The following is a 21,638-nucleotide window of genomic DNA, read 5'->3' on the forward strand; positions in this document are numbered from 1 at the left end:
TATTAAATTTTTATTTCTGTAATATTTATTGTTTAAATGAGCAATTTACAAAACTGTATACCTAATTTGCTCCTAATTTTATTTTTTTAGAAAGAATCCACCTTGGAGAGGGAAAAAAAATAACTGGAAAGAAGTAAGCTCAACTGTGAAAAGAGGTTCTCTCTCAGTGGTTGGAATATCAGTAACTTATTTTGTTCTTTCTTCTTTTCTGTATAGCCCATATTTAATTAATTATACATTTAAAAACAACAATTTGTGATTTTGAAAACATCTAACCTAATCATTACATATCTTTATTAGCCTTAAAAAAATTCAATCTAGGAAAATGATCTTTCTTTATGAATCATACTCATGTTTTATTATATAATTAATGATAGAATCATTTTTATTTGAATTAATAAAGGTAAGTTTAGCTATTCAGTTACAGAGCAAAAAAACTTTTTAAACTCACTAAGTGAGTTGCTACAACAAATCTGACAGGAAGGATAAGAGTGAGGGAAAAAGCAGAAGAATGCACTTGGCCTGTCTTGCCACAACCTGACAATTATTATTATAGACATGGTTTTATTAATGAGCTGATATTGTTTAAATACAATATTTCCAGAGGGTTTGAATATCCCCTTCCATCTAGCTCTATGAAGAAATCAGTATCTTCCGAAATGAAGTGATACTGATCATATGATCAAAGAAAAGTCAGAAGGTATTTAGACATCATCTGGTTTAACCCTCTGATTTTAGAGATGAGACAAACAAGTCATTATTCAGTTATGAACTGTAATTAGCACTGATATATTTATCACCCTTTACCTCATCTCATAATACCTTTATGTTTAAGATCAGCTACATTCTTATTTGTGGTTTTTCCATATCTATGATACAACATGAAGCACTGCATTTCAAAACAAAACGAGAAATTAAAATTCACCTTATTTTATATGCCAAACTATTGGTATGCATGTTTTAAAAATGGAGCGATATGGATAATAAATCAACATTGTTCCTATTTTGTATCTGGTGCAACTTTTAATTCAGTAGTTCTTAACCTTGATTATGGTTAGAATTACTTGGACAGTTTGTAAAATTTCCAACGCTGAGAGACTGTGTCCAACCAACTAAATATTCATCTCCAGTGATAAAATCCAAACATCAGAATTTTTTAGTGCTTTTTAGGTGATTCCAACATAAAGTCACTGCTTTCGGTGAAGAAGGATATGGAGGGAATATGGTAAATTCCTGAGCTACTTTCTATTTTGAACAAGAGAGTGAAAGGTTTTTAATCAGCCATTTCATTTACTTATGAGTACATTCAGAAAATGATAAGGAAAGGAAAAGCAGAGGACAGAGAGTCCAAGGTCAGAAATCTCTGGGCTGTGTGATGGTTATCCTGATATTTTGTGAAGTATAGAGATAATGGAAGCAATGACTTCAGAGCTGGATACTGAAGAAGAATGGCCTTAGGAAGCAGCTACACCTATTTTGTTGACTTTAAAACATCTGCCACAGAATCTAAATAGTTATGCTATATTGATGAGGGGCTACCTGAATCAGTGGCCATGCACGATAGCCATCTGTACCTATCCACTGTTTGAGATGACATTTGGTTGATAAGTACAGCAGGTCTTTGAATAATGTCAGTTTGTTCAATGTAGTTTCCTTATCGCATTGAGGACATACCAGGGGAACTTAACTCTTGTTTGTATCAATTAGCTTATGGTTAAATTGGTTTTGTTATACGTTGTTTCACTTATAGTAACAGAACCTATTGACAACATTGAGGACTTACTGTACAGGCTCCCCTGTTGCATGTATGCTCCCAGGTACTCTTCAATCAGTGAGTAGTGGGAGATCAAGGGCCACAATGGTTCCCGAATAAGCAGAGATTATAAAAAGCTGAGGGCTTCTATTGCTATAAAGATGGCTATGAGCGGCAGCTGGCACTCTAAGTTGAATATTGTTCTCCCCTGGCAGGTGGCCACTGCTGAGATTCTTCTGGAAAGAAATCAAAATCCTAACAGGAGTGGAAAATCACTGGTATCAAGAGCCTTTGGAAGTCAATTTTTATTTGGGTTTATTCCTGGGCTCTATTTTTTTTCCTGCTCCTGGCCCATTTCTTGCTGAGTGGTCTCTAGTGCACCAAAAGTCTTGTGCATTAAAATGAGTACCTTTGCTGCAAACTGGAGAAGCAAGTGACTGACAATTTAGTCATCATTGAAAGTACTACCTATATCCCTCATTCTATTATCCTAATGGTATCCTTTAAATTGTACTTCAAGAGCCACATACGGAATTTAGCCTTATGATTGTTAAAATACAATGAGTCCTTTAGTCCTCATCTCCCCAGGTTCTTAAAAAAAACAAAAAAAAAAAAACAAGAGGATCTGATACCTATAGAATCGAGTTTCAAAATAACTTATTTTTTTCTAATTTTTAGAGTTATGCAAAATAAATCTGGCTCACCTCTGAAAGCTTTCTAGGTTCAAGGTAAATTCTTACACACACTTAATGATTATAGTAATTAAAATAATGACATGATGTTATTGTCCACTCAATGTCTATTTCCAGAACCATTCTGTTTCATAAAGTGAGTAAGAATGAATGTAAATATGCTTTTACAACATTTTCTCCAAAGCTTATCATCACAATGGATACAGAAACAGTTGGGACTCACATATGTTACTCTCTGAAATTAAGATCCCTGGATGCCTTTAACTAGATGAGTCATATTCCTTTCACCAAAGTTAGAAAATGTATCTGGGTTACTTTTCTTCTATTTCATTTGTTATTAGGAAAAAGCTAAGCAAATCACTAACCTGCCACTTTAACTAAAAACTAAATGAAGAAAACACAGTGTGTTTATGAAGCTAGAATATAAAAGGCAAGGGTTAAGGTTTTCCTTGGCTAGTTTATCATCTTTTCTTCTAACAAATTAGATGTTGCCTGGGAGAGAGGCCTTGTCCTTAGATAAGTAATTATTAATGCTCATTACTCTATGCCAGATCAAAGTGAACAAATGACAATCAGACAGTATAAGCTCTAATTGAATCCTAACAGCTGGAGAGTCTTAGATACTGCCAAACAGAAATGTAGTGCTTTTCTCCTGCATTATGCCACAGATATTGTAAGCCATGCTGGTCCCTAGAATGGAAAAGAGTTTCAGGTAGCTCATTTTCCCCAAGATCATTTATCACACAGAGTTAGAGAAATTTAAAGTGACATGTTTTTACTTTAGATCACTTGCTTATGCTGATCCTAAAAATATTGCCAAGAATCATTTTGAAGACCACTTTGGGATCAGGCTTTAAGAATACAACCCTGTGGGAAAGGAAAATTCCTTGAATAGACCCCTCACTGTTACCAAACTATGCTATAAAGCTATAGTAATTAAAACAGCATGGTACTGGCAATAAAAACAGACACGAAGAAAGATCAATGGTGTAGAGAACCCAGAACTAAACCCACACCTATATAGTCAATTCATCTATGACAAAGGAGGCAAGTATATACAATGGGTAAAGACAGTCTCAATAAATGGTGCTGGGAAAACTAGACAGACACATGGAAAACAATGAAACGATCACTTTTTTACAGCATAGACAAGAATAAACTCAAAATGGATTACAGACTTAAGTGTAAGAGTTGAAACCGTAAAACTCCTAGAAGAAAACATAGGCAGTAAACTCTTTGACAGGACATCACAATTAGTAATATTTTTTGGGGGGATGGGCAAGGGAAACAAAGGGAAAAATAAGCATCAAATTAATCTACTGAATGGGAGGAGATATTCCAAGAAAGAGTTAATATACAAAATATATATAAGGAACTCATACAACTTAACACCAGAAAAACCCCAAACAGTCCAATTTTTAAATGGGCAGAGGATAAAGACATTTCTTTAAAGAGGCCATACAGAGGACCAATAGACATGAAAAGATGCTCAACGTCACTAATTATCAGGGAAATGCAAATAAAACACACAATGAGCTCACATCTGTCAGAATGGCTGTCATCAACAAACAACAAGCGTTGGTGAGGACATACAGAGAGGGGAACCCTCATGTACTGTTGGTGAAATTGTAAATTGGTGCAGCCACTATAGTAAACAAAAATTAAAAATAGAACTATCATATGACTCAGGAATACCACTTCTGGGCATTTATCCAAAGAAAACAAAAACACTAATTCAAAAAGATATATGCACTCCTATGTTCATTGCAGCATTATTTACAATACCCACAACATGGAAGCAACCTGTGTCCATTGATGGACGAATGGATAAAGAAGAGGTGGTACATATATACAGTGGAATATTACTCAGCCATAAAAAAGAATGAAATCTTGCAATTTGTAATAACTACATATGGTGTCAGATGAATACTAGACTTATTGGGATGATCACCTTGTAAGGTATATAAATGTCTAAGCATTATATTGTATACCTGAGAATGTAATAGTGTATATAAACTGTAATTGAAAAATAAAATTATAAAAAGCACACTAAAAACAGTTTTAATTCTTTCCTTCTTAAAAAAAAAGGTATGTGCAACAGATTCAAGATAGTGAAATTTATATATTTTTTTGGAAATTCCAGAATACCACAGAGAGTGACTCTGCTAAAAAAAAAAAAGAGAATGTTCACAATATTCCAGTGTTAAATCAATTGTCCTGTATATGGTGGCTCCTAAAAGGTAAAACTTTTATGATTGCCAAAATAGACTATGAGTAATTAAAATTTCTCCAAATAGAATTAATTTGAAAAAATTATGCTTTTCACCTAAAATACATCTAATTTAATGAAACAGCCTTAAGGTTAACTGGTATTTTAAAATATCAACTTGCCCTCCAAAATGAAAGTAAAATGCGTATTTGAAACCATTGCCCATTTTTCTGTCCCTGGGATTGACTGACTCAATATCCTGGAACAATGAATACATTTTTACTTCATTTGCCTGACATAATTATTCTTTCATAAAAATGCATAAAATAAATTCTGAGAATTAAAATTACTAACACTGAGCTTTACTATTATATCCCATTGGAGTTTTGCAATTTTGCATAAAAATAAACAACATCCTGTATCAAAATGCCCTACCTCTCAGTATCTTCAAATACAAGTTGCTATTTGCTGATAGGAGGGTACAGTGCAATTCAAATGCCTTCCTCCTAACAAAGAGGGGAGAAGATTGTCTTTTTCTTTTTTTTTTTTTTTTTGAGTACAATGATAACACCTGGACCTGGGAAACCCAAATCTCCTTTAGAGTGATTTGTCTGTTCAGCTCATTTACTGCTTTGGTGGTTGGAAAGAAGGAAGTGCTGCACAAAACTGGGCATCCCTAGGTTTCTATCTCCTTATGAGCAATGATGCCAACGTGAGTGCATGTAGTTTAGAGGCATGTGGGGCGGCTCTGTCAGCTGAAAGTGCTGATAGCTTAGAAAAATGAGGTGGAGTTGTAGAGACAACAAGTCGAATGCCGGAAGGTCACAACAACTTCCAGTTACACTTGCCTGTTCCTGGAAGAAAGCAGCTGTCATATATCCTAAGAAATTTGCATGGGAAGAAGTGGAGGTCCACTTAGGGCCCTGGTGGGGAATTGAGCCTTGTGGCTGAAAAGGCCCATCATCTCCTCCTGTGGCTTGGTACAAAATAGAAACTACTGGAAGAATTTAAAGATGCACTCTCCTCACTGGGCCTTTATTGGATGAGATTCAATGAACGTACCAAAAAAAACAACAAAAAGTAAAGTAAAAACCTCTTCAAAATTATTATTTGATTATTAATCATCTCATGTCAAATTGTATAAGGCATGTAAAAAGGACCCTGAGCTCTTTTGCTTATTTACACACCCAGGAATAGCTTTAGTCTTCTTAAGATTTCAACATCCACTGGCAGGGGAAAAACATTCTTAAATGCAAAGACAAAGTCTATAATCAAACCTTAGATTTAGCCCTCTTTAATACTCACTATTCTCTATATAAACTCTGGATAATTTAAGGCTGTGTTTTGGATATCCTCTGATTGAGTTAACAATGTAATGTTACTATCCTTTAGAATGAAAACTATTGAACTCTGACAATTGACTGAGTCACCATGTGATTTTTTTTTTTCCTCCCTGAGTAAAAATTTAAAAATTAACTGGTGTGGTGACTTTTAAATTGGACAACCTATGCATTGCTTTTGTTTATACAGAATTACTAGTGGGACAGAAGAAACCTAAATGACACATGTCTGAAGTGACTTCACTTTGATGAGGTATAGGGATTTATAGAACACTATTAGAGGTCCACTTATCAGATAACCTGTGTCCCTAGGAATGGACAGATATTACTCCATATTTAAAAATAATTATGCCAAAGAAAATTCCATCATCCATACTCTAAGTGGCAAGAGCTGCCATAATTTTAAAGAAAGAAAAGCAAAAATTACTCTTAACAATGAGACTATTTTCTACTCTTGAAACAATTATATATTGACAGATTAGGGAATATTATAGATTTCAATATGTGTTATATCTATATGTAAAGATACAAAATGGTAGATAACTTTTTAATATTATGCAAAAAAATTACTTTCTCTATTATAAAGTTGGAGATACTGAGAAACCAGCTAATGCTCACAAAAAAGCTCAGACACCATGATCCAACAATGTTATTTGCCTATTGCCTTCAACCAAAAGAATAAAAGCCATTTACAATTCATCCTATTGGTTATCATGATAGTCACAATAATAAATCCTCAGGTCCTTGGTACCTCCTCAAATAGAGGAAGGATAGAGGAATAAGAAGAAAGTAGGTAATTACAACTTTAATGGTTTTCTCCTGGAGGGTAATGAGTGGTTTTGTCTATTAGGCAAGCCTGTTTTTAAATCCAGGAGATCCAGGAGAGAGGAAGAGATCTTTGTCTCTTAGGTGGGTCTTGGTGAAAGGAAAATTTATTCTTGATTTGTTTGATCTATCACAATGGAATGCCTGCTAAGGCAGTTCAGTATCTAAAATCCACTTATGTTAGTATTTCCATAATTATCTACCTATAACATTGTAAACACAAGCTAAAAACATTAGAAGAGATTTGCATGATTGTCTTGGATTCACAATTTACATTTCAGGTGAGGAGACGTAATTTTTTGATAAGGCCATTTGTTTGTCTCTTAGAAATATTCTGGAAAACTCTCTCTTCTTATGGTGTAATGATATGTTTCTGCTCAGAGCACTGCAGGTTAATCTTAAGGTTCTTGGCTCCCAAAAATATAATTCATGACACATTATTTAAAATTTTTAAACTGCAGTTTAATTTTGAGTTTTACCAATGAAATGTGAACATCTAAGATGATGCCAAGAAATAATTCATTAGTTTCATTAACTTTATGAAGAAAACATGCAGTGCTCATTTCGTTATATGCACATTTTTGAAATGAGAAAGCTCTGTAGGTGTTAGCATTAAGATCAACCATATTTCTTCAAAGTGAAAAAAAAACCCACATAAAGTATAATTTCTAACAAAATTTCATAAATGCAAGAACAAGAAATTCAACTATAAAAGCACAAAGAAACACAGTACTTCAGAGATAATATAAAAGATGATTCAGGGATGACCCTTGCTCTCTCAAGAGTGTTGTAAATTATATTTCTCTTTCACAATGTACTAAAGGCCTCAGGGAGAGAGAGACAGAGGCAGAGAGATGACTCATGGGAAATCTGAAAAGTGCATTTTACCTAAACATACAATGCAAAAGTCCAAGGGGGGATAGGCAAATAAACACTTGAAATAAAAACAAATCCTATCTGGCTTAGATAATTCAAAAGTGACAAACTGGTATTTAAATGTCTTGAAAACAAAAGCAGACAAAATCTGTTTGACAAAACAAACATTTCATCTTAAGGATACTAACCTTCTACGTGGACTATGAAAACAATTTCTTCTTTTAGAAATCTACATTGTCAACCAACACTCTCCATACTGGTTTCTAGGTCACCTCCATCCATAAGCTCTAGATTCCCAGGAAATTTATATGGGATATAATCAACCCCTAGCAGGTCACCTTCATAAGATTGCTTTGTGGCCTGACTCCATGTTTTGGCTTACAGACAGAGACAAACCAATTCTACACAGTATTTCAAATAGGCTTGTCAAAGATTACCGAATTTCTCTGTATGCAAGTCAGTCTTTGATTGAGTCAAGTAAGAAATAAATCTGTTACTTAATGAGGGAGTTGGAATGGAGCTCCTCAACTCAAGAACAGAGGGACTTTTTCACCATGAGCTTAAAGGACAGGAACATCGTCACTGTAAATTTCATTGTGTACAACATTTTTATGTCCATATAGATTAAAAGTTGCTTTTGCTTACAAAAGTTGCTTTTGCTTACAACTTCTATTTTTTAAAAACAAAGTAAGAGCCCTAGTGAAACCTATGCAAAGAAGTAATTTGAGGAACTAAATAAAAGATGTGTGCTGTCAGATGAGACTGAAGGAACCGTTCTTGAGACATTAAGGACAAAGAAAAAAATCGAGGAAAGATAAAAGGACCATAAGATCCTGGCAAGGTTAACTTTAAATTTGGCTCTGATCCCATGGCAAATGAGGCTGTTTGCACCAACCCTGAGTCATACCTATTTCAAAAATAAAACGAGGCACATCTTGCCAAAAAGGAACACCAAGAAAGTTGTTTCTAAGAAGCAGGAGGAGAAAGACTGCAATTACTAGTTTTGTTTTTATCAGTAGCGTCATTTTGTCCCTTGTGGGCTAGTTATGGGCCCTCCAAAAATACATCCATGCAAATTTCATTTCCCAAAGCACTATACTATATAATAAAATGCTATCTTTTCAGGAAATGATCCAATAGTAAACATAATGGACCATACTACCTAATTGTCATGAAAAAGAAAGTTCACTAAAATTCACAAAACTGGAATTTCCTTTTACAAGCAAATAATGTTAAATTATGCCCCAAATTATATTGTCCACAAATGCGATTTGCAACAGTCATTTGGTTACTACCAGTGACCTTAAAATTGGCCTTGCATTTGATTTTCACAGCTAGGCGCCTTATCCCAGTTCAGTACTACCAGGCGGGAGAAGAATGTTCCCACCCTATCTCTGCCACAGCCACTAGTCCTGACTCTGGAACAATCTTCGTAGGCAACTGCTGTGACGGGACATGCTATCCTGGCCAGCACCCAAAAGCACTCATGTGGGAAGCCTGCTTCTCTCCTGCCAATCTGGGGGCGGACACAGTGTAGGCGTTGGGCAGGGATGCCTAGCTTCAGAAATTCTCGGCATTTCCTGCCTAAGGAGCTCCCGGTACCAGTTCACATCCTTACATAGGCAGAAATGAAACAAGCATCAAGATAACACTCTTTGCTCTATAACCAAACTAGAAAAAGCAGATAAGGAGTGACGAGAACCTAAGTCACTGAAAATTTCAATTTGAAATTATCTCTGGTTTAAATATTTAAAAGCTCACACCACCTTAATAATTTTTAGATAACACGCTAGCCTTCTAAACATCTAAAACAGATGGTGCAAACCAGTCCTGGCCAACTTGTAGTGTGTGAGGAAGGACGGTGTCTGAGCTAGGCGTCCCAAAGGAACAGTGGCACGATACCCCAGGAAGCACACCTTTGACAGGTGCGCCACTAGACTTGCCTTCTGTCCCCAGCCTCATGTCATGCCACTTTCCCCTGGACAATCCTGGCCCAGTAGCCTTGCTCAACGTGGTAACTCCTCCTTGCCTCATTACCTTCAAATAAGCCATTTCCTTTTCCTGAAAATGCCCTTCCTTCTTCTCACAAACCACCCTTCCCACCTCAGTGAAAAGCCAACTTTCCAGGGATCTGTTTCTCTGAGTAGATCGCATTCCTCAGTCCCCAAGTTAGGTCAGAAGCTTTACTTCCTCACACATTTGTCATAAATGTGATTAACAATTATGTGTTAATTATGTTTTTAATGTAGGTCTTCTCCTGTAAACTCTAAGAAGGCAGGACAAGAAAAGTTTCTGTCTTCTTTTGTTGTATTTCCAGTATCTAGGGCAGTGCCTGGCATATACCTGGCACTCAACAAATATTAAAATAATAAATATAATCTAATAAAATAGAACTGATAAAATGTCATGTAATTCTTCAACCCTTTGACACACTTCAAGATACTTACTATAGTCCACATTTTATAGACGAGGAAAGAAAGTTTGAGAGAGAAGCGAAATTTTTTCAAGTTCACAAGCTAGTAGGAAATGGCGGAACTGACCCAGACTTGAATAACTTCCTGACTCTGAAGCTGAAACTCTAAGGTCAGATTTGTTCATCAAATTAGTGTCTCACCCACAAGGCGCAGTCTAGCAGCCATATGTCCTCAATGGAGCTTCGTGATGGGAAACATAAGACGACAACTGTTGATGTTGTCTCCCAACACAGAACTGATTTATGTACATGGCTTCCCTGCTGTTGGGAACTCAAGTAGCTTACAATGACTTCTGCCCATGGGCCCGATGGTGTAAGTGCCCTTTTGAGTTTAAATTTAAAAAAGGCAAAGTAAAAAAAAGACACTTACCATAATTCCAGTAAGCAAACAGACTCCTTTCCCACAGTATGTGTTAGGTACCATGTCACCATAACCAATGGAGAGAAAAGTTATGGATATTAACCACATCGCTCCAAGGAAGTTGCTAGTAACATCCTGCTGATCATGGTACCTGAAAAATAGGAAACAAAGCCAGTCCTTTATAATTAATCTGCAGTACAGTTGCTAAGGCCAGTGTGATTCCATTCATGAATTCACTAAGTATCTTCTATAAACTGCTCATTTAGAGGTTTTCAAAGCTCATGATTATAAATAAAATTGAGGTTCCATCTATGTACTCCGAAAGACATCAAGACATTCTTCAACTTTAATACTAATCTGAAAGAGACACTGTAAAATATGAAAATTGTTTTCTCCCTGGTGGAAGTTGATAAATGTGTATTTATCCTTGAACCTTGCTCTGGTCCCTGGTCACGTCACATCATTGCTTGAGGCCCACTAATATGCCCAACTTACAGGACAATATATAGCCACCCAGTTTACAGGGGAAGACCTCCACACCTTTGTAGCAGAAGAAGCCATGCTGTTCCCTTTGCTTAGATTTTCCTTTGCAACCTTTATTTCCTTAATGGGCCAATTCCATCATCTTTCTAAATAAACTTTCTGTCTACTCCTGTCCCAATGCCTCCCCCAGGCTCCCTCAGTATCCTAAGTATTCCTCCATCACAGGACTATATTATACTGTTAGCTGGAGGTCCCTCACTAGCCATCCTCCTTGAAGACAGAAACTTTACCTTTGATCACACACAATCCCTGCCTAGAGCGAGAGCTTAACAGAAGCTGTTGCCTCAGCAGTTGCACACAAAGAGCTTGTAGTAAAAAAGGTTATCCTGATTATTCTTTGAGGTGTCCAGTTTTTCTAGTGAGGAGGAAGGTGATTATATCAGAAACAGATACCCTATAATGTTCTGCTTGAATTAGCAGTACTAAATAGTAACCTGGCCCACCATGGGGACACTTCTCTCCACCACGTACACAACAGTGAGGACACGTGAGTTGTTACCCTAGAAGAACTTGCTCTGGATGCACATTTTGTATAGTCATGGTGTGGAGTGGCCGTCTTCTGGTTTCCTTGACAGTTAGACCCCAGACTGGTCATTAGAGGCATTTCTTGCTCTTCACACCCAACTTCTCCCAAGGATTACCCTTTCTTTCCAGCTCTCAGATACCACTGGGTGGGCTTTCTTTTCCTCATTTCCTCCTCTCCAAAGAAGGCTGATAGTCGCCTGGCTTATCCATACTCAGTCATGCCTTGCAACTTGACTCACTGTGCTGCCAAAGCTGGGGTGGCAAGAAAGATTCCCCGTCTTGAGCCCCAGGATTGATCTCAGACCCCAATCTACACTGGGAAATGTATTCTGTGTGCCTCCCTTTCCTTCATCTCAGGCCAAGCCTCCTGCATCTATCACTGAAAGTTCAGAAGGTCCATAACATATATGAACTTGCCTCAGTAATATTAGTGGATCTAACCTCTTGCTTTGGGTACAGAAAAGACCCATGCTGATCACTTTTATACTTTTGTTTTATTTCAATTAAGTATTAGACACTAAGAAGGAGTATTTCCTGTTACTCTGGAATAGGGAAAGAGAAACCCATGGCTGGGGTGAATGGAACCCAGGAGTAAGGAAGAATGAGGGCAATTACTGGGTCTTCTGAAAGCAAAGGGACGGGCACACGCACAGGCAGCCAGCCCTTGCTCAGGAGAATTGTATGAGCTTTTGGTGGCAGAAGGGCATAAACCTCCACCATTTCACCCCAGGGAACTGCCACTATCACCTAGCTATGGAGTCTCCTCTTCCCAGAATGGCTGGGTAGAGAGGCTGTCTTTGCCAAAAGGGAGGCCTAGATGTATTCCTAGCTTTCCATGAAGACAGGTGAGTGCATGTCCTCTGAGAACCATTGTTAAATAGCATGCACACAGGAGTAGGGTGATTTAATCAGTGCTATACTTCAGCTAAATAAGAACTACTCCGGGCCCCTGCTAGGCTTGTGCAGTGGGGCTATCACAGACGAATGCGGTTTTCATTTCAAACAAGACCCTCAGAAGTGAGCTTTGGATTCTAACCCATTCACGATCTTGGGGCTCTCTAGAGTATTCCTCATCAAGCACTTGCCTAACACAGGGAATACATTTCCTTGGAGTGGGTGTAAGCTGTACCAGAAAAGGGAGAACCAAGAGGTCATGCCCTGTTCAATGCAGAATTGCGAGGAGACGAAGTTTCTTCTCCAGAAAGCATGATTTGCATAAAGACCTGATTCATTTAACAGTTGATGGCCCTAATTCCCTGATGCATAGGAAATACTGGTTGAGTGATCACAGCTCTTGACTCGCATTCATTCTCATTTTACATTACTGTTTCAGACATGGACAATCTGAAATACGGTTAAAACAGTTACACTCTCCCACCCTCTCTACATCAACAGTGTCCTCAATCACTAGACACTTAGAAAACGTGACCATGTCTGAGTGAAACCTTCAAGTTATTGCTACACTGCAAGTGACCAGAACACATTTGCTGGGCACATGGTTTTCCTTAGTTCAGAACAACTACAGATTGGAGTTTGAGATTTTACACTATAAACACCGGCCTCTAGGGGGCGCGTTCATGTCTGATGCCCACAGGGAAATCTCAGCTTTGGCACGGATGTGGAAGTTTTTCTAATTGTTTTTTTTGTAATACTTTTGTTTTTCAAAGTTTGAAGCAGTAAATGACTTTGAAAATTACAATGAAAAGCGTTCACTGGAACATTTAGGCAAGCGGACTCCTCTTTAGTTGCTTACCTTTAATTAATACACACGTTTTAAATACACAAATTTCTCCCATCCTCCCTTGACTCTTTGCCAAACACTCTCAAGTATTATGGCATAACTATCATTCAGTCAATATTAACTGTATACTATGTACATTACACTGGGTCAGAGGGTGTAATCTCATATTGAGGGCCTAATTAGAAATAAATATCTCTCTAGGAGTTGGTATTTTAGGGCTTGAGATTCAATGTTAAATTACCTTTTTTGCTTATGAAATAATAAACTTGAGTGAAACATAGCTCAGATTAGAAAAATGATATCTCATACTAATGTTTATGCTATATTCAGACATATTTAGTTGTGGGTAGTCAAGAAGAGTTAGGTAATTAGAGACCATATTATATACTATTAGAATAATCAGAATTTCTTTCTTGGAAACTCAGAAACAAATATTAGACTTATTAACATATTATCATGTATATTATATATAATCATTATATATATGATCATATTATGATAACATGATGATATTATCAGTTAGAACACTGCCAAGGTTTGAATTTATGCCAGATTCACACCACTGTAGATGATTAATATGTGTAACTTAAATGGTTAAACAATTTCAAAATAGTTCTTATAATAGAAGTTCATTTCACAAACTTACTTAGACAATTCCAACTTTCTCCACAAGGAGAATTGTTCTGGGTAGACACGAAGAAATGACTTACCTGGCAAATTTCAAATTCTGATCAATATGAATGCGTGTTTAATTAAAAACACATTAAATACTATTGAAATTAATGCAAGGACTATCTGATCTCAAGTATTTAAAATAAGGACTTTGGGGTTTGGGGACGAGGACTTACTGCACTGTTTCATAGCACTACATACTTCATAGACTTAAAGATTGTGAGATCTGCTTTAAGGTTTTAAAAGAAGCAAAATGTTCCTTTTCAACTCAGTTCAATTCAATTCCATTCAATTCTTCATTCATTGCCGACTGTGGATCTATCACTGTGTTTTACATCACAAATATGACAGCTTCCTATAATATCTGCTTTTAAATTCACAGGCATTATCTTTCCAAGGGAATTCCTGAATTCTTCCCTCTGAATGAGGCAGCCTCTGCCCAGCACTACTGCGTCACCCTCAGCACCCTTCCATAAATAACAGGCCCTTTGGCACACTAGTGGCTGGCAATTATGTCATCCTCCTTCACAGTTCTCTTTCTCTGCTGGTGCGTTTTCCTCTGCCTGGAACCACCTTCATCATCTTTGTAACCCCTGATTTGTACTTTGAGAATCTCCTCATGGGTCCCTTCTCCATACTTTGCATAGATTTTGGTCAGCATGACCACACATCCTTTCTTTGTATTCCAGCAGCTTCTTGTAGATATTTCTAGCACTATCAATCAATATTAACTTGGATCATAAGAAATGTAATATATAATTTGCTCTGCTAACATGTCCCCAGAATTAAAACTGTGTAGAATTTGAGGACAAAGACTATGACTTATTTATTGGTGAATCTTCATAGAGTGCTTAGAAGAATATAGCAGGAATTAGAATTTAATGAATAAATTAGTGTGACAATGTAAAATATTTGTTTTCAAACTGACTTGCCCTTGGCCACACACTGAGCCTCCGGAATCTCATGTATAGATACAAAAAGGGGGTAGAAATGAGTCTTGTCCACCAATCGACATGAATTGGATTTGTCATGTTATGTTCCAATATGCACATGGAGGCAACTTATACAGTATTTTTACACTTGAAAAAATAATTTGACAGTGAAAGCTAAAGGCTGCAAACTATGTTCATTCATACTTTTCTATTAAACTTACTATTAACACTATAAATGGCCAAATCATATCATCTCAATTGTCAGCTCTGATCTCAAATGCCAGCCTTTGTTATATTATGAAGATTTAAATATACGTGCTCAATCTACCAGCAGTTCTCTTTCCTGAATCCACATTTCTTTCCTGAAATACCACCAAAATGATAGTAAGGCTATAAAAAAGAGGTATAAATCCACAAGAACAAAAAGAAAGGAAAGCAGAAATGAGAGCATTGGAAAGAACACTTTTTTATACAAATGAAAGTGCATGGGGAATTCTGCTGCTAGCCATGATGGAACAACAAGGGATTAGATTTATACTCCCTCTTAAAACAATTGCAAAAGCAGGAAAATGTATTTGAGACAATGGTTAACAAGACATAGATAATTTAGTAACAAAGAACAGTAATCCCCCAGAGATGGTAAACCACCAAAGTGAGTCATACGATTGCTCCAACTTAATGCCTGAAGAGAATCTCTGGATGTAGCTCAGGGAGGGAAACCAGGTAGAGCCTAGAGGACTCCTCAAGTTGAGGGACAGAGCTGGGAATGCAGGGAGGCCAAGAGTTCACAGGGCCAAAACTAGAGAGGACAGATCCACACAGAGAGAGACCCAGAGATCTGCCAAGGGGTCTTTTTGATTATTCAGCTGAATGTTGATCAGTACATGCATGTAAAACTATTCAGGGCGGGAGAAGTGGAAGTACTATATGTAAAGTGGTATCACTTGAAGATAGATTGTAGTAAGTGGAATAACATTAAGGGAAGATTGATAATTTAGTTATACTATACATAAGTGTATAGGTATGCTATAAACCCTAAAGGAACCACTGAAATAATACATCAAAGAGCAATAAATAATAACCCAATAAGGGATATATGATGGGATAACAAAAAAATAAGTAATCCAAAAAAGGGCAGATATACAGAAAAAAAAGGAACAAAGAAGAGATGGAACAAACAACAAACAAACAGTAAAAGAATAGATTTACCCAAGCATATCTGAAACCACATTAAATATAAATGGCCTAAATAACTCCAATTAAAAGGCACAAATTATCACAGGACTCATGGAAGGTTCACAACTTGGAGGTCCAATGCTGAAAACAGGAGAACTAATGATATACTCCTGCTATATTCCTGCTATGTAAATGGAATACACAGGTGCCTGCCCTGCCTGGTACTGCCAGATAACTAACTGGAGATAGAGGAGTTTTCTTTGGGAATAGATAGAGAGTCTGACCCAGAGCCCAGCTAAGGTCAGGAAAGACGTTTGGGGCTGAAAATATGGGGATTAAATTCATGTTTCCAAACAGAACAGCAGCATTCCTAATTTCTATTCTTCACTCTCTGACTCTATATTAGAGAAACAGAACAGCTTCAGTGAAAAGACATTCATGTACTAACATCAAGGATTCCCTAATGAAAAATGCTGCTTTCCAACCAGCTTCCTTACAGTGAGTTCATCTGACAATAAGCTCCTCTGTCCTTATAAAGCTTCCAATTGCCACTCCTGAACATGAAAGAATAGCAAACAACCAACACACATTTCAAATATACTTTGTATAGAAAAGATATAGACAAAAAGAAGGGTAGAGAGAGGAAGAAAGAGAAAAAGGAGGAAACAGAAGAATCTTAAGACAGTGTAGGGTGATGGCAGGCAGGACTTCTAAACACCCTAAATTATACCATGAAAGACCTAAAGAAAAACATGGCATCCATAAGACAGGAACACGATGCTACAAAGAAGTACAATTAAAGAATAAAAAGAGAAACTTCTAATAGTTAGAATTATAATGAAAAAATAATCATAATACGATATCAATTGGCAGAAGTCTCCCAGAAAGTAGAACAAAAAAAAAAAAGAGAAGGGGAAAAGGAGGACAAAAAAGATAGATAAAAAGATAGATTCTCAGAGAACACAGAGGGTCTAACAACTTGACTTTCCACAGAACATAGAAAGTAGAAGAAATGAAAATATTCTTTTATTTCTTTGTGCAGGAAAAATAAAAGGCAGGTATCTAAAGGAAGGTTCTACTGAGTATCTGCATACAGAATAAAAAAATGATCTATGCCAAGTGGGATCACTGTAAATTTTACAATGCTAGGAATAAGAATATCTTAAAAAGTTTCAAAGAAGGGAAAAACAGATCCTGGCTAAACACTGAAAACAGTTGCCTCTAACAAACTATTTCTCCAGATTTGTAGAGGGGGAAGGTGTTGAATCTGGGAGGAGAAACTGAATAGTTGTAGCTTAGGTCCTCTCTTTGCTCAGCATGCCCCCACAGCAGGTGTATTTGGTTCTCTATGTGGTAAGGTAAGCTGACCTGGGCAGGATGATTCCTTCAGGGTATGAGGTACATCTATGATTCCATCTAATTCAGTGATGACACATCAGAATACCAGGCAGCCCACTGGGGTATAGGTCAAGTGGTAGTGTCCAGATCTGCTTTATGTCAGTAATGTAGCTGACATTCTCATGTCTATGAATTGAAGACCCAGAGAATTGAGAGGAATACGATAAATTATCTTCCTCCAAACCCAAAATATGTGCATATACTTATGATTTAAGGTATAAGCAAATAAAATAAGTGATTCCATGAATTAAAACATATAAGCACAGAAAGAAATCCAATGAAGGCACATATTTAGGTTCAAAGGAGAAAAGTGCTGAATGCCAACAGCTCAGGGGAGGGGTGACATATATCTTTTATTTGCCACCGATCCATATCAAGGGTTCTCACCTATGGTTGCATATTAGAATCACATGGGAAGCATTAAAAATGCCTATACAAAAGCTCCATCCTCAACCAATTAAGTCAAGATCTTTGGGGGTGGGGCTATGGCAAGGATTATTTTAAAAGCGCCTAGGTAATTTTAATGTGTTGTCAAGATTGAAAACCATCTATCAACTTTATTCCAGGAGTTGTTTTTTATTCAAACACATGCTGAACATCTACAAATATAAAGGAAATTTTGGAGATGAAAGTAATGACACGAATGTATAAGAACGTAACACTGAGACCTAAAATTATAGTCTTAAATTTAAATAAAAAGTAAAATTCAGTGGGTTCAAAAATTTTACTAAAAACCTCTCTGAGGGTACTCTAAAAAAAAAAAAATGTAACTATGTATAAAACTCCTCTGTAAATAATTTACAGAAAGTTCCTTCAGGCCAGAGAACTGACCCAATCTATGTGACTTTCTTCTAGTCCCTACCTTTTACTCCTACTTCACTACCATTTCTTAATCATGAAAATGCAAACATGGCTTTAGGATCTTGGGGATCCCAATATAGTCTTCCTTCAATAACAATAAGTATCCAAAGAAAAGCAACAGAGATAAGCAGGGAAATGCTATCTGTAAAGCCTGACTTTAACTTAGGCATGAGTCAGTTTCAATTTTCATTCATTGTACAGTTCTTTATTAACTCTAAAATACCAAAGTGAATTTTTTACTTTGATTTTATTTTGCTCCCTTAACCTTGCATATTTGGAATTATTGTTTTTCTCTCTTCAGTTAATTTAGAAGAATCAAAAGCTAAAAACACTTTGCGCCCTCTCACCTCCAACCCTTCCTCCATCTTCCTGCCCCCACTCTTCTCGTGTGTGTGTGTGTGTGTGTGTGTGTGTGTGTGTGTGATTTCTTTTCATGTGTTAAGCTTGGCTAATGAGAATTTCATTCACAGTATGGATAGAGAAGACTGGTTTTTGCGTAGAGACCATGAGTGGATATGTTCTAAGTGCTAAGCTTCCTTTGAAATAAAGCTGAAAGTCCCTAACAAAAAAGAGAGGGATAATAGAATATATATGGATGAAGAATTACATTCATTATGTTTCCCTGAAAAAAATGACCAAAAAAATGTTTTGTTATCTCTCTATTCATTTATGCATTATTATTTATGTTAGAATGAATTCAGAAATGACTTATCTGTCAATAAGTTAGTAGTCTTAGACCTCATAACTACATAATTATTTGACAATTATCTATGTTAAAGACCTAGAAGACTTCCAGTCAAGATGGTAGAGTAGGAAAATGCTGCACTCACCTTCTCCCAAGTCAATTATCTAAATTACAACTAAATTACAGAAAAACCATCATTAAGAACCACCTGAAGACTAGCTGAACAGAATTCCTACAACTAAGGATACAGAGGCCACACAGAGATTGGTAGGAGGGGCAGGGACACAGTGGGGCAGGTCCCACACCCATGGATATCTTGGCCACGGAGGCCCCCTGAAGAGCGAGAGGTCCCAGCCCTACACTGGACTCCTCAAGCCAGGGCTCCAGTGCTGGGAAGAAAAATCCTCATAACATCTGGCTGTGAAAACCAGCAGAAATTGTGGCTGAGTGAGACAAGTTGCTGCTAGAAACCTAGGTACTGCAAGTCTTAAAGGGATTTCACACTCTCACTCAGCCACTCACTGTCAAACTCACTTGCTCTGAGCTCTAGTGCTAGGGCAGCATCTCATAAAATACCATGGACATACAAGGAGTAGCTGAATTGAACAGCTTCAGGGTGAGAGCTGGAGGCGCAGGGGTCAGGGCAGCTCTCTCTGGGGATGCAAGTGCTGACAGACACCATTCTGCTTTTGTTGAGCCCTTGACCCTCCCAGCTGGCAGGCACAGGCCGTCACCAAATCTGAGCTCTCCATCAACTTAATTAACTGTTCGCCCCACTTTGGTGATTCCCTGAGAACCATCCAACTCACACACCCAGCCCTAACCTCTTTCAGGGGCTTTTCCACACAAGCGATCTTCCTTGGCTCAAACTGGGGACTTTCCTAAAAGTTCTTAAAGGTCCACAGACCTCAAAGAAACAGTGCCTGGCCTCATGTGTTCAGTACCTCTTGCTAGGCAGCTCTAAGCCAGGCACTAGTGGCAGTTGGCCTTAGTTTGCAGGGTAACCTTTTCCAGGCATCTCCAAGCCCAGCAGGGGTAGCAACCATCTGCAGATCACTTTGCAGCTCCAGGTAGGCCTGGGCCAGGCACAGGCAGTGGCTGATCTTGTCCTGCACTAGAGCCTCTCCCAAGAGGCCCCAGAGCCAACACCCAGTGGCCAGGTTCAGACCCCATCAGAGCACTACCCATCCAGCTCCACAAATGACACACCCAAAGGATGGACTTGGCAGGTATCGGAGACTTGCTAAAGCAAATCCTGCTCCATGGGGTCATGCCCCCCACAACAGCTCATTTGCTGTAGTCACTGCCAGACCTCACAGCCAGTCTGCTTGAGGATCAATCCCACCCACTGACATGCCAACATCAATCAAGGCTCAACTACGACAGGGAGGCACAAACAAACCACACAATGGATACTCCTGGAATACCCAGTTCAGGTGAAAGTTTATTTTGTCTGAAATAAGTATTGCTACTCCAAATTTTTTTTTGTTTCCATTTCAATGAAATATTTTTTCCATGCCTTTACTTTCAGTCTGTGTGTGTCTTTCGATCTAAAGTGGGTCTCTGTGCCACTTGGCCCCACAGGATACCTTGTACACAAGGCCACTCTGGCAAGACTGGGAAACATAGCAGATCTACCGAATACTTAGGAAGAAACACAGGAGTCAGCCAAAATGAGGAGACAAAGAAACATGTCCCAAATGAAAAATCAGGACAACTCTAGCAAAAGAGCTAAATGAAATAGAGATAACTAATCTACTGGATGCAGAGTTCAAAATATTGGTTATAAGTATGCTCAATAAGCGTAGGGAAAGAATAGATGAAATCAGTCAGAACTTCAAGAAAAAGATGGAAAACATAAAAATGGAGATAGAAAACATAAAAAAGAACCAGTCAGAAATAAAGAATACAATAACTGAAATGAAAAATACATTAGAGTGCATCAAGATTAGATCAATTAAAGCAGAGGATCAAATCAGAATTTGGAAGACAAGGTAGCAGAAAACACCAAATTCGAGCAGCAAAAAGAATTTTAAAAATGAGTTTAGTTTAAGGGGCTTCTGGTTAACATCAAGCATACCAACATTCACATGATAGGGGTACCAGGAGAAGAAAGAGAAGAAGAGATGGAAAACCTATTTGAAGAAATAATGATTGAAAACATCCCTAATCTTACAAAGGAAATAGACATATAAGCCCAGAAAGTGCAGAGAATCCCAAACAAGATGAACCCAAAGAGGCCTACACAAAGACACATCATAATTAAAATGCCAAAGGTTAAAGACAAAGAGAGAATGTTAAAAGTGCAAGAAAAAGGAAGTTACTTACCTACAAGGCAGCTTCCATAAGGCTGTCAGCTGATTTCTCAAGAGAAATTTTGTACACCAGAAGGGATTGGCACAAAATATTCAAAGCGGTGAAAAGCAGGGACCTACAACCAATGTTATTCTACCAAGCAAGGGTATCAGTTGGAATTAAAGGAGATAAAGAATTTACCAAACAAGAAAAAAATTAAAGGAGTTCATCACCTCTAAACAAGTATTACAAGAAATGTTAAACGGTCTTCATTAAGAAGA

The 21,638-nt window shown here is 37.5% G+C and overlaps 1 protein-coding gene across 5 annotated transcripts in view; it reads right to left on the reverse strand.

The window, feature by feature from the left end:
• Positions 1–21,638, reverse strand: part of KCNN2 (potassium calcium-activated channel subfamily N member 2) — a 383,473-nt gene that overhangs the window by 20,069 nt on the left and 341,766 nt on the right. For all 5 annotated transcript variants that reach the window (XM_019727805.2, XM_074328595.1, XM_074328596.1 and 2 more), the window contains one exon: positions 10,539–10,680. In XM_019727805.2, coding sequence (XP_019583364.2) covers positions 10,539–10,680 — 142 coding nt within the window. The remainder of the gene's footprint in view (positions 1–10,538; positions 10,681–21,638) is intronic.

The sequence above is a fragment of the Rhinolophus sinicus genome, linkage group LG03, assembly GCF_036562045.2.
Source record: "Rhinolophus sinicus isolate RSC01 linkage group LG03, ASM3656204v1, whole genome shotgun sequence".
In the NCBI taxonomy this organism is placed as follows: domain Eukaryota; kingdom Metazoa; phylum Chordata; class Mammalia; order Chiroptera; family Rhinolophidae; genus Rhinolophus; species Rhinolophus sinicus.